The 17671-nt window shown below is 46.7% G+C and overlaps 2 protein-coding genes across 4 annotated transcripts in view; one reads left to right on the forward strand and one right to left on the reverse strand.

Moving 5' to 3' along the window:
* The window catches only part of LOC123353370 (ras-related protein Rab-3C-like), a 1186649-nt gene that overhangs the window by 48290 nt on the left and 1120688 nt on the right, over nt 1-17671 (forward strand). The gene's annotated exons all lie outside the window — the stretch shown is intronic.
* LOC123353374 (vesicle-associated membrane protein 3-like) lies at nt 2-16822 on the reverse strand. The gene is made up of 4 exons (XM_044994405.1): nt 16038-16822; nt 3675-3815; nt 3057-3111; nt 2-113 (listed from the first exon to the last, which is right to left on the reverse strand). The coding sequence occupies exons 2-4, from the start codon at nt 3801-3803 to the stop codon at nt 70-72; spliced, it is 228 nt and encodes a 75-aa protein (XP_044850340.1). The 5' UTR covers nt 3804-3815; nt 16038-16822; the 3' UTR covers nt 2-69.

The following is a 17671-nucleotide window of genomic DNA, read 5'->3' on the forward strand; positions in this document are numbered from 1 at the left end:
CATCTTTAAATTGAGGCATGAAGGAGACAGCGAAGAGGACAGATACCCAAACATACTCTTCACATTGATCTAGAATGCTGTCGTCACTGGCAACAATACATTGCTTCTAGATTCTGAAATGCAAACATGAAATCCTCTTCACCAGCTCATACTCAAGATTACCAAGGCACTGTGCAAGGTGTGGCCTGTGCTTATTAGTATTTTAAAATTAGGAGTGTAACTTTTAAATAAAGGCACATTTCCTATAAATGAGAGAAAGTTATCACATGACGAATCGAAATAATTTTGCTTTATATATCAGTAGGTGAGAGCTTGAGAATACAGCAGGTTTGAAGGAGAGAGATGGCTTCCACTGGTTTGCATTTCTTCTTGTAACTCATGAGGATACACTCCAGACTATAACAGAAAAATAAGGATTGGAAAAGCGACAGTCCTCTTGCCCCACATCAAAGAGGCATAAAACAATTCTGCAACTTAAAGACTTGAGCAACGGAACACTCAAAATATTCAACAAAAGGAAATTCTAAATAATGTCCTGTGTTTGTTTTACCATAGTTTCATTCATGCACACAGGGCCGGCTCCAGACCCCAGCGTGCCAAGCGCGCGCATGGGGTGGCATTTTGCCGGCAGGGCGGCAGGCGGGTCCGGCGGACCTTCCGCCGTCATGCCTGCAGGAGGTCCAATGGAGCCGCGGGACAGCGGACCTCCCGCAGGCATGACTGCAGAGGGTGCGCTGGTCCCGCGGCTCGGGTAGACCTCCCGCAGGCATGACTGCGGAAGGTTCGCTGGTCCCGCGGCTCGGGTGGACCTCCCGCAGGCATGCCTGCGGATGCTCCACCGGAGCCGTGGGACCAGCGAACCCTCCGCAGCTGCGGGAGGTCCACTGGAGCTGTGGGACCAGCGTACCCTCCGCAGTCATGCCTACGGGAGGTTTACCCGAGCCGCGGGACCAGCACCTCCCGCAGGCATGACTGCTTGGGGCGGCCAAATTCCTAGAGCCGCCCCTGCATGCACAGGCTTGGCTTTTAGAATTCATATCCTGGGTATTTCTCACCTATGGTCACAATTCTGTTTGTAGCATCACAATTAGTTGCTGTAGATTGTGTTACAAACAGGCCCAAAGATGAGAAATGAATATGCTGTCAGAGTTGGAGAGTAAATTAATCCTGCTGGAAAGCTTGTTAACAGCTACATCACAAATTCAAACAGCTGAACACCAAGCAGTGTAACTAGTCATAAGCTCCCTGGCTCTGCTATGACCAGAATATGAATCCACAGTCTTCCTTGCACCCAAGGCCGGCTCCAGGCACCAGCTAAGGAAGCAGGTGCTTGGGACGGCTAATACAAAGGGGCGGCACTCCATCCACTATTGGGGCCGCAAGTCCAGGTCTTTGGCAGGAATTTGGCGGCGGGTCCCTCAGTCCCTCTCTTCTTCTTAGAGCTGCCACCGAAGTGCCGCCAAAGAGGAAGAGAGGGAGTGAAGGACCCGTTCCCAAAGTGCTGCCGAAGAATGGAGCGGCACTACTGAGCTGCCACCGAAGTGCCGCCGATTGGCTTTTTTTTTTCCCCCACCACTTGGGTCAGCAGAAACCTGGAGCCGGCCCTGCTTGCACTCACCAGAAACATCTCCACTTGCATTTGTATTTACAGGTTTGTTACCAGTTATAATGATGGGCTTGTGGCTGTTGTATACATACGGGTACATCCGCCAACATTCAGAATTTGAGACAAGTGAAATCTGGATATCAAACAAAGGAGCATAAATGTCTTTTCTCTTACAGCTTCTACTGCAATATACTTCTGTTTAAACAGCTTGTTCACCGGTGATGAATCCTTGAGAACTGCCTGTCCTCCTCCTCTCCCAGGCTTCTGCTCCAGCAGGAAAGCTAGTGCATGAAGTCAGTGGTGTTTCCTGCACTCAAGTGAGGCTTGTCAGATCAAGGCTCTTGCCTGAACTGAGTCTAAGGGCAGGGTTTTAAGTGTAGACCTGCAGTGGCACCAGTGCAGCTGGACTGCTGTAGCGCTTCAGTGAAGACAATACTACCCTGATGGGACAGCTTCTCCCATTGGCATAGTTTATCCACCTCCACGAGGGACAGTAGCTATGTCGAGGGGAAAAGCTCTCCTGGCCACGTAGCGCTGTCTACAACAGGGGTTAAGTAGGTGTAACTGCGTCGCTCACAGGTGTGGATTTTTCACACATAGTTCTATCAATGGCATGCAGGGGTAAGTTTAAAGTGTAGACCTGGCCTAACTACCTTGCTATCTTGGCACTATTGAGGATTGGAGAAGGAGTCTCATATGAAGCTCCCCTACTTTTTTTGTTCTTTGTTTTGCCTGGCTTCTGGGCTGGAAGACAGCAAGGGGACTCTGATTGGCTGGAGTACCCATATGGGGATTAAGAAAAGGATGTGACCCGATAGAAGAGGGCCAGACTGCTTTGCAAGAACAAAAAGTGACATAAGGGTGTTGAACCTGGAGTCTAAAGGATTAATAAATGTAGAAATACCATGAAAGATGAATTTGAGAAAGGTGTATGTCCACAGCTTCTGTTATCTAAGTTCTCAAAACATTTCATGTTACTCTTTGGAAACCCCTGTGAGGTATGCGTCATTATCCCCATTTTAAAGATTGGAAAAACTGAGGCAAAGAAGTGGTCATGTGACCTGGTCACGCTCAGAGTCACTAGCAGAGCTGGGACAGGGACTCAGGGGTCCCAGTCTCCTGCATGATCCCATTTCTGCTCAATGCAAAAAAGCCTGAGATTCAACAGTTAAGGTTCCCACAGAAGCCATAACTTCACCACATCACACAGATTATGTTCAAACATCAATTAAGCAGTGTAAGTACAACTTTGAACTACTGCATATGTCAAGCATGCAATATGGCTAAGTTAGCGTTACTGTGTGAACCTTAACTTTTGAATATTATGACCTACGTACTAGCAGTCACAACCAGAGTGTGTTACATTAACAACTTTTTGCATTCAATTTACAGATTATGCCTCATGTACTCTAGTCCTACTGACAAAATAGTACTTTAGCTAAATACATACCAGTGATGGTGATGATGATGATGATGCGAACAAATGCTATCAACACTGCCCATATCTGTTAAAAAAAAGCACATAATTTAGTACAAACAGCTCACTTAGATATTTTTAAAAGAGGGCAAAAGCTTCTTCTCTAGACTCAACTACTGCTCCCCTGCCTTACAAATTAATGTTTTCCACTCTGTCTTGGCTTCTCAGCAAAGAAAGAGTAGGCTTCCAGGCCTTCCTGTAATTAGCACACGTGACTGTCAGAGACTAAAGGTTCTCCGTGCTGTTGTGTGTTTTGTCATCATTCAATCCATATCACTGAATTTCTTCCTTCTAGATCTCCAACACCTTAAACTAGTACATTCGTTTCTCCTTAGCTACATTTGTGTCTTGGAGAATGTTTTGTGTAAAGGAACTTGGCCAGGACACCCAACTTTTGGAAAGTTCATCTACTTCACTTATCCAGATGCTCATTAAGGACCAGATGTTGTAATCTTAAATACTATTCACCATGAGTAAACGCTGCAGAAATTGGCCAAAGTTATTTGGATTTCTTCCCCTTTATGGAGTATTCAACAACTTATAGTTCTTAGTCACATTAATTTGCATTGGAAATACTCAAGTCATGGTTACCTTACAGTTCTTCCACCAATACTTTTTTTTCAGCTTGGTAGCATTGGTCTCAAATTCCGCCCGCAGTGCATCATCCAACTCTGACAGCATTGGATCTCGTTCCAAAACCTTGTCCACATTCACCCTCATGATGTCAATCACCTACAGTGATTAAATAGTCACAGTCAGTAATTCATTCATTAGATATTCATCTCCTCAAACACTTTAAGCATGCAGCAGATCCTGACAGACACCTTTTATAACATTGCATCCGAAGAAGTGGGTATTCACCCACGAAAGCTCATGCTGCAAAACGTCTGTTAGTCTATAAGGTGCCACAGGACTCTTTGCTGCTTCTACAGAATCAGACTAACATGGCTACCCCTCTGATACTTTTATAACATTAACATCATTCAAGCGTTTGTTTTTAAATAAAGTAGAAGATATTGCCTTTTTGATTAAGAGTAGACAATATTGAATTTAGGTTTTTATATTAGTTAAAAGATTTGTGGAACTAAGAAATCCAATTGGAAGCCTATAAACCTTGTAACTAGTACAGGACTCATTTGACCAAGAAAAATTTTGCATATTTCTGAGCAGGATCTGTACTAGTGGAAATATTAAATGCTACAGTAATCAGCTTGCATTAGCATGCATATTCCAGTTAAACAGGTATGCACCAGTACAGATGTTGCATGTCCTAGGTGGAAGTTGGCAGCAAAGCATGTCTCGTATTTTTTCCAGCAAAAGTGTGCTCTGTTAGTGTAGAACTTGCATGTTGAAGTGCTAAACACGGAGACAGCATGCATCAGTAAGAGTCACAGCTTACCAGTTAAAAGAACAGGAGTACTTGTGGCACCTTAAAGACTAACAAATTTATTTTAGCATGAGCTTTCATGAGCTGCAGCTCACTTCTTCGGATGCATAGAATGGAACACACAGACAGGGGATATTTATACATACAGAGAACATGAAAAGGTGGAAGTATGCATACCAACAGGCAGAGTCTAATCAATTGAGATGAGCTATCATCAGCAGGAGGAAAAAAAACTTTTTGAAGTGATAATTAAGATGGCCCATAGAAGGTGTGAGGAGAACTTAACATAGGGAAATAGATTCAATTGGTGTAGGTTTCAGAGTAGCAGCCGTGTTAGTCTGTATCCGCAAAAAAAACAGGAGTACTTGTGGCACCTTAAAGACTAACAAATTTATTGTAGCATGAGCTTTCGTGAGCTAAAGCTCACTTCTTCGGATGCATAGAATGGAACACACAGACAGGAGATATTTATACATACAGAGAACATGAAAAGGTGGAAGTATGCATACCAACAGGCAGAGTCTAATCAATTGAGATGAGCTATCGTTAGCAGGAGGAAAAAAAACTTTTTGAAGTGATAATTAAGATGGCCCATAGAAGGTGTGAGGAGAACTTAACATAGGGAAATAGATTCAATTGGTGTAATGACCCAACCATTCCCAGTCTTTATTTAGACCACAGTTAATGGTATCTAGTTTGCATATTAATTCAAGTTCAGCAGTCTCTCTTTGGAGTCTGTTTTTGAAGTTTTTTTGTTGCAAAATTGCCACCTTCAAGTCTGTCACTGAGTGGTTAGGAAGGTTGAAGTGTTCTCCCACTGGTTTTTGAATGTTATGATTCCTGATGTCAGATTTGTGTCCATTTATTCTTTTGCGTAGAGACTGTCCGGTTTGGCCAATGTACATGGCAGAGGGGCATTGCTGGCACATGATGGCATATATCACGTTGGTAGATGTGCAGGTGTACGAGCCCCTGATGGTGTGTCTGATGTGATTAGGTCCTGTGATGGTGTCACTTGAATGGATATGTGGACAGAGCTGGCATCGGGCTTTATTGCAAGGATAGGTTCCTGGGTTAGTGTTTATGTTGTATGGTGTGCGGTTGCTGGTGAGTATTTGCTTCAGGTTGGGAGGCTGTCTATAAGCAAGGACTGGCCTGTCTCCCAAGATCTGTGAGAGTGAGGGATCATCTTTAAGGATAGGTTGTAAATCTTTGATGATGCGCTGGAGAGGTTTTAGTTGGGGGCTGTAGGTAATGGCTAGTGGTGTTCTGTTATTTTCTTTTTTAGGCCTGTCCTGTAGTAGGTGGCTTCTGGGTACTCTTCTGGCTCTGTCAATCTGTTTTTTCACTTCAGCAGGTGGGTATTGTAGGTTTAAGAATGCTTGATAGAGATCTTGTAGGTGTTTATCTCTGTCCGAGGGATTGGAGCAAATACGGTTGTATCTTAGAGCTTGGCTGTAGACAATGGATCGTGTGGTGTGTCCGGGATGGAAGCTGGAGGCATGTAAGTAAGTATAGCGGTCAGTAGGTTTCCGGTATAGGGTGGTATTTATGTGACCATCGTTTATTAGCACAGTAGTGTCTAGGAAATGGACCGCTTGTGTGGATTGGTCTAGGCTGAGGTTGATGGTGGGATGGAAATTGTTAAAATCTCGGTGGAATTCCTCGAGGGCTTCTTTTCCATGAGTCCAGATGATGAAGATGTCATCAATGTAGCGCAAGTAGAGTAGGGGTGTTAGGGAACGAGAGTTAAGGAAGCGTTGTTCTAAGTCAGCCATAAAGATGTTGGCATACTGAGGGGCCATGCGGGTACCCATAGCAGTGCCACTGACTTGAAGATATATATTGTCCCCAAATGTGAAATAGTTGTGGGTGAGGACAAAGTCACAAAGTTCAGCTACCAGGTTAGCCGTGATATTATCGGGGATACTGTTCCTGATGGCTTGTAGTCCATCTTCGTGTGGAATGTTAGTGTAGAGGGCTTCCACATCCATAGTGCCAGAATGGTGTTTTCTGGAAGATCATTGATGGATTGTAGTTTCCTCAGGAAGTCAGTGGTGTCTCGAAGATAGCTGAGAGTGCTGGTAGCATAGGGCCTGAGGAGAGAGTCCACATAGCCAGACAATCCTGCTGTTAAAGTACCAATGCTTGAGATGATGGGGCGTCCAGGATTTCCAGGTTTATGGATCTTGGGTAGCAAATAGAATACACCTGGTCGGGGTTCCAGGCATGTGTCTGTATAGATCTGTTCCTGTGCTTTCTCAGGGAGTTTTTTGAGCAGATGGTGTAGTTTCTTTTGGTAATCATCAGTGGGATCAGAGGGTAATGGCTTGTAGAATGTGGAGTTAGAGAGTTGTCTGGCTTCAAAAAACTCCCTGAGAAAGCACAGGAACAGATCTATACAGACACATGCCTGGAACCCCGACCAGGTGTATTCTATTTGCTACCCAAGATCCATAAACCTGTAAATCCTGGACGCCCCATCATCTCAAGCATTGGTACTTTAACAGCAGGATTGTCTGGCTATGTGGACTCTCTCCTCAGGCCCTATGCTACCAGCACTCCCAGCTATCTTCGAGACACCACTGACTTCCTGAGGAAACTACAATCCATCAATGATCTTCCAGAAAACACCATTCTGGCCACTATGGATGTGGAAGCCCTCTACACTAACATTCCACACGAAGATGGACTACAAGCCATCAGGAACAGTATCCCCGATAATATCACGGCTAACCTGGTGGCTGAACTTTGTGACTTTGTCCTCACCCACAACTATTTCACATTTGGGGACAATATATATCTTCAAGTCAGTGGCACTGCTATGGGTACCCGCATGGCCCCTCAGTATGCCAACATCTTTATGGCTGACTTAGAACAACGCTTCCTTAACTCTCGTTCCCTAACACCCCTACTCTACTTGCGCTACATTGATGACATCTTCATCATCTGGACTCATGGAAAAGAAGCCCTCGAGGAATTCCACCGAGATTTTAACAATTTCCATCCCACCATCAACCTCAGCCTAGACCAATCCACACAAGCGGTCCATTTCCTAGACACTACTGTGCTAATAAACGATGGTCACATAAATACCACCCTATACCGGAAACCTACTGACCGCTATACTTACTTACATGCCTCCAGCTTCCATCCTGGACACACCACACGATCCATTGTCTACAGCCAAGCTCTAAGATACAACCGTATTTGCTCCAATCCCTCGGACAGAGATAAACACCTACAAGATCTCTATCAAGCATTCTTAAACCTACAATACCCACCTGCTGAAGTGAAAAAACAGATTGACAGAGCCAGAAGAGTACCCAGAAGCCACCTACTACAGGACAGGCCTAAAAAAGAAAATAACAGAACACCACTAGCCATCACCTACAGCCCCCAACTAAAACCTCTCCAGCGCATCATCAAAGATTTACAACCTATCCTTAAAGATGATCCCTCACTCTCACAGATCTTGGGAGACAGGCCAGTCCTTGCTTATAGACAGCCTCCCAACCTGAAGCAAATACTCACCAGCAACCGCACACCATACAACATAAACACTAACCCAGGAACCTATCCTTGCAATAAAGCCCGATGCCAGCTCTGTCCACATATCCATTCAAGTGACACCATCACAGGACCTAATCACATCAGACACACCATCAGGGGCTCGTACACCTGCACATCTACCAACGTGATATATGCCATCATGTGCCAGCAATGCCCCTCTGCCATGTACATTGGCCAAACCGGACAGTCTCTACGCAAAAGAATAAATGGACACAAATCTGACATCAGGAATCATAACATTCAAAAACCAGTGGGAGAACACTTCAACCTCTCTAACCACTCAGTGACAGACTTGAAGGTGGCAATTTTGCAACAAAAAAACTTCAAAAACAGACTCCAAAGAGAGACTGCTGAACTTGAATTAATATGCAAACTAGATACCATTAACTGTGGTCTAAATAAAGACTGGGAATGGTTGGGTCATTACACCAATTGAATCTATTTCCCTATGTTAAGTTCTCCTCACACCTTCTATGGGCCATCTTAATTATCACTTCAAAAAGTTTTTTTTCCTCCTGCTAACGATAGCTCATCTCAATTGATTAGACTCTGCCTGTTGGTATGCATACTTCCACCTTTTCATGTTCTCTGTATGTATAAATATCTCCTGTCTGTGTGTTCCATTCTATGCATCCGAAGAAGTGAGCTTTAGCTCACGAAAGCTCATGCTACAATAAATTTGTTAGTCTTTAAGGTGCCACAAGTACTCCTGTTTTTTTTTCAATTGGTGTAATGACCCAACCATTCCCAGTCTTTGTTTAGGCCACAGTTAATAGTATCTAGTTTGCATATTAATTCAAGTTCAGTAGTTTCTCTTTGGAGTCTGTTTTTGAAGTTTTTTTGTTGCAAAATTGCCACCTTCAAGTCTGTCACTGAGTGGTTAGAGAGGTTGAAGTGTTCTCCCACTGGTTTTTGAATGTTATGATTCCTGATGTCAGATTTGTGTCCATTTATTCTTTTGCGTAGAGACTGTCCGGTTTGGCCAATGTACATGGCAGAGGGGCATTGCTGGCACATGATGGCATATATCACGTTGGTAGATGTGCAGGAGACCTATAGTGATAACAGGTGAATTTTATATTACAGTAAGAGGTGCAACTGTAAAATGCACAAGTTGCACTACTGTCCGGCATCATCTAGGGAGAAGTAAATGTTCACTTTCCTGCTGCACGGAAAGAGAGCTTAAGTTTTAACAAATTAAGAATATTCTCAGTTTGTGTTTATTGTGTGTAAGTACAATATCGTAAATTCCCTCTACTGGTTTTGAATACATATATCCCATGTGGAAGAAACAAAACTCCACTCTCAGGCTGGAGGCAACAAATCAGAGACAGCTTTATTCAGGCAATTGCAGGGGAAGAATACAGCTGGCAGAGAGCATCTCTGCCTCAGTTTCTCCAAAGTACAAGCAAAATCTCACAAGCATTTATACTTTGTGATGTGCATTAATTAAAAACATTTAAATTTTATTTAGATTATTTGCTATCTATTCCAGTATTTTCTCACTTGCTCTTCTCAAAACATTGTTATCTCAAGCCTAGGTCACACTGACTATTCTGCTGTTTTCCACTTGCTTCTGACGTGAGCCCTGCTTCTACAGGTCTCACGATATTAGGCTAAGACTTAGCTCAATAGTTGTTCTGTCTCTGACACTTAAATGCCTGCACTTAAACACTCTCTTTCTTTCCCTGCTTCCACACAAGAACAACACAACCAGCAGCTAATTCGCAGAACAACCACAGTGAGCTGCAAAGAGAGAATAGGGAGTAACCTCTATAGGACACAGAATGCAGAATTCCTCCCAGGCAACTGGAGTGAAATCCTGGTGTGACGTTATTGATATAATCTGGGACCATATAGAACATGGTTGCAACCAAAGTCCTCTTTGTTTGGCTGGTTTGGTTTGCCTTAGAGGTAGAAGAACCCCAGCCTTGGGCTGTAACTACCCTGTTTAAGCATTTGGTCCTGAATTGGCACTCTCAGTGGGGTCCCGCCAGAACCAGCACTGTCACAGTGGCGTAGTCATGCTTGGATCCACAGAATCATGTCAATTAAGCTTTGGGTCATAACCCCACGCTATATAAATCTGAATTTTGGTTTTGAGAGTTTGACTGGTTAAAGAGCTGCTGCAATGGCTGAGCAAAGAGCATATGGGGGACTTGACAAAAAAGCCCTGGAAAATTTGTGTTCAGAAAAGGGGATAAGCTTTAGAAAGAAATCAACAAATCAAGAACTCAGAAATCTGTTAATGGCCAGTGATCAGGGGGCAAGAGCGCAGCCCTTACCTGAGGATACAGAAGATGCAGAAAGAATTAGAGGGCAAAAGACGACAAGTAAACTGCAACTTGAGCATGAACGGAATCTAGCAGATCTTCGATTGCTGGAGAAGCAAAAAATAGCTGAACTAGAGAAAGAAGCTGATAAAAGAAAGAAGGAGGCCAATGAGAGAGAGAAAGAAGCTGATAAAAGAAAGAAGGAGGCTGATGAGAGAAAGAAGGAGGCTGATAAGAGAGAGCTCGTAAGGGGCGTCTGGAGCTGCTGGCTGCTGAACAGGAGACTCACAAGATGGAACAGGAGATGGACAAACTTCAGCTCCAAGTAATGGAAGAAGAGAGAAAATCATCGCCCCCTTCCCCACCACCATGAGAAAAACTGGGAAAGGATGTGTCCCATTTACAGTGATACTGAGGATATAGAGGAGTTTTTGCCTACCTTTAAATGCCTCTGCAATCTGTACCAGATCCCAGAAGGTCAGCAAATGCCTGCCCTGCTGACCAGACTGACTGGAAAAACCAGGGAGGTATTTAATGAATTGGGGGAACAAGAAGCCTTAGATTATGAGCGGTTTAAAGATTCTGTGTTAAGGTGGTTCAAGGTTACTCCTGAATCTTACAGAGTTAAATTTAGAGAGTTTAAAATGTCTAAGGATTGGACTTTTGTAGAATGTGCTCATAAGCTGATGGGTTTTGTTAAAAAGTGGGTTATGGGAGCAAAGGCACATGGGAGTTTTGAAAAACTAATGGATTTGATAACTTTGGAACAGTTCCTAGACATTGTGCCTGACCATGTTAGAGCAGCTGTGTGTGATAGGGACCCTGAGTCAGTCCTATGGGCGGCAGAGATTGCGGATGCCCCTACCCAAAACAGGGCTCGGGAAGGATGTAAACCCCTGGGGAAAAATAATCACCATTCTCCCCAGGTCAAGAGGAAGGAAGGATTTAAAAGTAAACCGGCCCTGACTCTTCTAAAGGAGCCCTAGGGGGCCTGGAGGGTAGGAACTCGCATCCCAGGACGGAACAGGTTACCTGCTATCACTGTGGCATGCTCGGCCACATGAGACCAGATTGCCCGACACTGAAGGGCAGCCCAAAGCCAGCAGTAAATGCCAACTCCATTACCCTGAGCACTCAGGCTGAACCAAGCCTCAACAGCACCACCTTAAGTTCAGGTGCAAGCAAAGCAGTGGCTAATGCCAACCCCATCGTCTCCAGTGGTATGGGAGGAGGTGATGAGCTCACCAGTTATGTCAGAACTAAGGCATGGCAAGGGAGTGAGAGGTTTATTATGGAGGCAAAGGTCAATGGCGTTGAATGCATGGGATGGCAAGACACTGGCTCGGATGTAACTAAAGTCAAGGGACATCTGGTGAAGCCAGAGGACATGTTCCCTGGGGAATATGTGACGATAGTAGCACTATCTGAGTACTCTGTGGACCTGCCGATGGCTAGAATCCACCTTGAGTGGGATGGCTTTAAACGGGATGTGAAGGCTGCTGTCCGGGATTTAATTCCGGCGGATGTTTTGGTAGGAAATAACATACTGGGGGTGCCTGGCCAAGTTAATGTGGTGACCAGGTCACAGAGGGAGTTTGGGTCTGTGGCAAATACCCTGACTGATGGCAGTGAGGGGAACGGCAAACAGACAGAGAGTGTCTCTCAAGATGAATCAGGTGAGGGTTTGTCTGAAATATCAGAGATGGTTCTGAATTCAAACAAAACCCAGAGTGAATTCATTGTGGCTCAGCAAAGTGATGTATCTCTAGAGAGAGTCAGGTCCCAGCCAGTGAAGAGAGAGGCAGGTTTTTTATGCAGGATGGGCTGTTGTATAGGGAGCCGCCTAGGGGAAGGAAGAATTCCTAAGCAGCAGTTCGCAAACATCTTGTGGTACCTGAGAGTTACCGCAATGATTTGTTGAAGTTGGCTCATGATGGTCCATTTGCAGGACATCTGGGTCTAGGCAAAACATGTGACAGGCTAGAGCAAAATTTCTACTGGCCTCACCTTTTTGGGTCGGTGAGAGATTACTGCAGGAGCTGTGAACTGTGCCAGAAGCGTAAGGGGTTAAAGGGGGCCTAGCAAGGTGCCCCTCCAGCCTCTGCCCGTTATTGGGGAGGCGTTTGCCAGAGTGGCTGTGGATATTGTAGGGCCACTCCCCAAACCTTCCAAAAATGGGAAGAAATACATCCTGGTGTTGGTAGATTTTGCTACCAGATATCCTGAGGCTGTAGCCTTGGCTAATATTGAGGCAGAGACAGTGGCAGTGGCCTTGTTCTCTATTTTTAGCAGAGTGGGTTTTCCCAAGGAAATATTGTCTGACCGTGGGTCTAACTTTATGTCGGATGTTTTCAAGCAGTTGTGGGAGTTATTTGGGGTGAAGCACCTGAAAGCTGCTCCCTACCACCCCCAGACTAACGGTCTAGTAGAACGGTTCAATGGAACCCTGAAGTCTATGTTGAAAATGTATGTGGATAGACGCCAGAATGACTGGGAGGTTATGCTGCCATATATATTCTGTGCATACAGGAGCATGGGCGGCAGGTTTGTAGACATTTTGGTGTTGCCCAGAACCCGCCCCTGCCCAAACTCTGCCCCCCCCAAATCTCTGCCCCCCACCTACCCAAGGCTCTGGGAGGGATTTTGAGTGGGGGAGGAGGTCTCGGGTGCAGGAGGGGTGCAGGGTGCAGGCGCTGGGAGGGAGTTTGGAGAAGGGAGGGGATGCAGGGGTGGGGCTGGGTTTGGGATGTGGGAGGGGGCTCAGGGCTATGGCAGAGGGGAGGGGTCTGGGGTGAGGGCTGTGGGGTGGGGCTGGGGATGAGGGGTTCATGATGCAGGAGGGGGCTCAGGGCTGGGGCAGAAGGTTCGGGTGTGGGGGGATGAGGGCTCTGGCTGGGACTGGGGATGAGGGGCTTGGGGTGCTGGAGGGGCTCAGGACTAGGGTTGAGGATGTGGTGGGGGGATGAAAGCTCTGGCTGGGGGTATGGGCTCTGGGGTGGGGCAGGGCTGGGGATGAGTTTGGGGTGCAGGCAGGCTGCTCCAGGACAGGGGCCAGAGAGGAGGACTCCCCCCAGCCCTTTCCCTGCCGGCAGCAGCGAGCTCTGGGGAACGAGCCCCCCTTTCCCACCCCCCCAGCAGTACACTCACCCCCAGCACTGTCACTGCATGTGCTCCTAGAGCCCCTCTCAGGTCCAGGAATCTCCCTCGCCTCCCCCATGGTGGGTGCCAGGGGGTGCTCCGTGCTGCCCCTCTCCTGCTGTTTTCCCTGACTGTAGCCACACTGGGGGCGGGGGATGGGGCTGCCTCCTTGCCCAGCATGGGGCAGGAGTGGTGACTGTGGGTGGAGGGAGCCTGTGCTGATAGAGGTCCCACTGGAAAAGGGAAGGGTCTGAGGTAGAAGGGCAGGCTCAGAGTCTGCCCTGGCAGTCGATTTGGAGGGCACTAGGACCCTGCAGCAGGGCAGCATGGAGCTGCACAGAAGAAGCAGGGATGCCCTGCTCCTGGGTCAGCAAGTGGGGGGGCAGCGGAGGACACTCAGGAGGTGCGGGGGGGGGGCAGTAGGTGGGGCTGGGGGGAGACCCGGCCCCAAACATTGGTGGAGCTGGGCCCCTGGGCTCTGAATATTGCTGGTGCCTGGGCACAATGTGGGTATATATCTTGCCGCCCACGCATACAGCCATCACAGTTATTACATTGCTTGTGCGTGTGCACAATGCACTCCTTGAGTCAGCGGTGCGTGGCCTCACCAGGAGTGCGTGTATCAAGGCAGAGTGCACCATGAGCAGCTATCCCACTGTGCCACTCACTGTCATTCCAGCCCAGAGTGATTAGGGACGTTTTTGAAGTGCCTCATGGGGCTGAAATGAGTCACACTCTGCAAATTCTGCAGGCTCAGGTGCCCCGTGCTCACAATACTCACGAGAGTAGTGCAGAGCTGTGCATGCTCCATGCTTCTGTCAGAGATGGTAGACAGTGAGAAGGGACACACAGGTTTTTGGGGATTTTGAAAAGAGGTGTGAAATATTATGGGATGCAGAACACTGCATTATGGGAAGTTGAACACATGCTCCCGGTCACCTCTGCGCATCCTCACCAGGAGCGCTTGTGTCAATTCAGAGTGCAGTGCATGTCTGGAGTGGCTCACGACCATGAGTGCCTAACTCAGAGCAGACTGCCAATATCAGGGCAGACACCCCACGCTGGTGGTGTGTTCTACAATCAGATTTCACCAAGCCAGTAACTGTGAACGCCTGGATCACTATACGAGCCTTACCATGGAGTCACACGCAGTCCCTTTAGACTCTCCAGTCTATCCTGCCACCCAGACAAACTGGACTTAGTGATAAATGGTCACTTACACCCGGGGAGGCTCTAGGTATTTTGCCGCCCCAAGCATGGCAGGCAGGCAGGCTGCCTTCTGCGGCTTGCCTGCGGGAGGTCCCCGGTCCTGCGGATTCAGCCGTGGGCCCAACAGACCCTCCTTAGGCATGCTGCCGAAGGCAACCTGCCTGCTGTCCTTGCGGCAACTGGCAGAGCGACCCCCATTGCTTGCTGCCCCAGGCACGCGCTTGGCATGCTGGTGCCTGGAGCCCCCCGTGCTTACACCAAAAATGACACCACATTCAGGTTGCTTCCAGACCCAAGAGACCAGTCACCTACCCCAGATCACTTGACACCCTCGATCCTGCATCAAAGTGATGCCTGTAGCCAATCCTGTAAGAAACTAGCTAAAGGTTTATTAATTAGGGAAAAGGACTAAGAGCATCATTTACAGGTCAAAGCAAGCGAACTTGTACAACCAATGAGTTACCATCTAACTCCTGAGAGTGACAGAATTGTCCTGATCTGTCTATTCAAGGCATCTTTCAGGGCACCCCAGGAGGCAGCCCCTGGGGATCTCTGGCTTCAGTTTCAAGTCTCTGGCCCTTCAGAGTTCAAACAGCCACAAAGGTGCCGTTTCTTCTTGTCGGGGATTTTTATTCCCTTCCCCCACAGTTCAAGGTGATGGGACGAGTCCATGTGCACATCCCTTCTTTGGGGGGCGGAGGGGGAGAGCAATCAAAAAAGTCTTTTGTCTTCTGATGTTCCACAAGGGTTTGTCTGGTGTCCAGGGGCCTTCTTGTGTTGGCCAGAAGATGACAGCTCCTGCGGCAAACTTGCATTCCAACCTGGTGATGTTTCTCTCCTCACCGTGGGGGCTTCCAGTTTCAGAGCAAACACTCAAACTTACCTTATGAATTGAAGCAGCCCAGGGAGCAGACCTGTGCTGGGAGCAGGGCCACAGAAGCAGCCCAGGGAGCAGACCTGTGCTGGGAGCAGAGCTGCAGCAACCAGAGCCAGAGGGGCCAGAAAAGCAGCCCAGGGAGCTGGAGGCAGAGCAGCATCAGTGCTGGGGCTGAAGCTGGAGCAGTGAGCACTGTGGGGAGCGAGGGGGGACCCTGGGCAGCGGGCGCAGCACAGGGAGATGCCCCCAGCCAAGAGGCCTTGCAGGCCAGACTTGGAGGGGGATCATAACCCTGATGGGGGGACTGACCCTGGGAAGAAGGATCCTGCCACCTAGAGCCAGAGGGCGTGTGGCCACCCCCAGAGCAAGCGTCCGATCCACACCATCCTTGCAGCACAGCCAGGGATTGGGCAGGAGACTGGGAGCGTGAGGCACAGACTGTCAACTGCCCTCACATTCCCTAAATATGTAGCATTCTATTAGTTATATGCTGGTACCTGGTCAAAGGGGGCTTTTTTGCTTGCTTTATTATCCTCTTGTCCGTTTGTTGTGCTGTTAATATGTGTCAATTAATTACAGTTAAGGACCATCTTGTTCTATGTCTGTACAGGTCCTAGCGCAATGGGATCCTGGTCTGTGACTGGGACTATGAGGCAGTGCTGCAATACAAATAATCACATGCTGATCTACAGAAATACTTTTGTACCATGGCCATCCCCACTGGCTTAAGAGATTAGTCACTGAAAATGGAAGTATGTGAACTTGACATCTGTAGTTAAACTCAGTCCCCTTGTCTCCTGCACTGAGTGTTCTTTCTGCTCAATACACACTCAACGGTAGCATATCCACATAATAGGGTTATGAAGATGGGTCTATGGGAGGGTTTGACTTCCTCTACCACGGGCTGCTATTGCAGGAAGGAGGTTTGCTGGGAAGAGTTGGGGTCCGTCTGACCAAGAAGGAGAAGAACATCTTCATGCGTTGACTCACCAACCTTATGAGAAGAGCTTAAAATTAAGTTCAGAGGGGGCAGGTGAAAAAAGCCACCAGGTAAAAACAAGTGACCTTAATAGAGGACTAGATGTTTGGGGAGAAGTAGATGTGGAAAATTGCAGTAGAATTATAGGAGAAACAAGAGGGAAATCCATGGGGGCATCTGCTTAAAATCTTAGATGTTTATAGGTTGGATATTAGGAAAATCTTTTTCACTCAGAGAGTGGTGAAGCATTGGAATGGGTTACCTAGGGAGGTGGTGGAATCTCCTTCCTTAGAGGTTTTTAAGGTCAGGCTTGACAAAGCCCTTGCTGGGATGATTTAGTTGGGTTTGGTCCTGCTTTGAGCAGGGGGTTGGACTAGATGACCTCCTGAGGTCCCTTCCAACCCTGATATTCTGTGATTCTAGGAGGAGTAATACTAATGGGGAATAAACAGTAAGAACTGGGAGTTTTAATACATAAGTGATAACTGAGCTTAACTGGCATCACAGATACTTGCTGAGCTAAATCTCATGACTGGAATATTGGTATAGAGGGCTATAGCTTGTTCAGGAAGGACAGGCAGGAAAAAAAGAGAGAAAGTATTGCATTGTACACTTGTTCTGAGGTCCAGAAGGAGGTGAGAAGCAGACCAGCTGAAAGTCTCCGAGTAAAGATAAAATGCAAAGAGAAGATAGGAAGAATAGCAAGAGGCCCATATGACTCCATCAGAAGTTTTTTAATGACCTGAAAATGAAAAAAAAATCCTACAAAATGTGGAATTACTAAGGAGGATTACAAAAGAATAGCATATACGTGCAAGGACAAAATCAGAAAGGGTAAGGCACAAAATAAGTTATACATAGCAAGGGACAAAGGTAATTGGAATTCTTTTTCCATATGGTTTACTGCAAAGAGTGTCATCAATAAAAATTAATTTAGTTGATGTGTTTTGTAGAACTGATAAATTAAAGTTTTTAATTGTTCACTTTATTAATGTAACTTCTGTTCACCATTCATTACACTTGCCTACATTGTAACTTCTGTTCACTGTTTGCCATATTGTAATTCAAACTGTATTTTAAAACCGTCACTCCATTTTGCAAAAGCTTCCTCCAACCTTCATTTTTGCAAACCCTGCTGTAATCTTATTAGTT

The sequence above is a fragment of the Mauremys mutica genome, chromosome 20 (assembly GCF_020497125.1).
Source record: "Mauremys mutica isolate MM-2020 ecotype Southern chromosome 20, ASM2049712v1, whole genome shotgun sequence".
Taxonomy (NCBI): Eukaryota; Metazoa; Chordata; order Testudines; family Geoemydidae; genus Mauremys; species Mauremys mutica.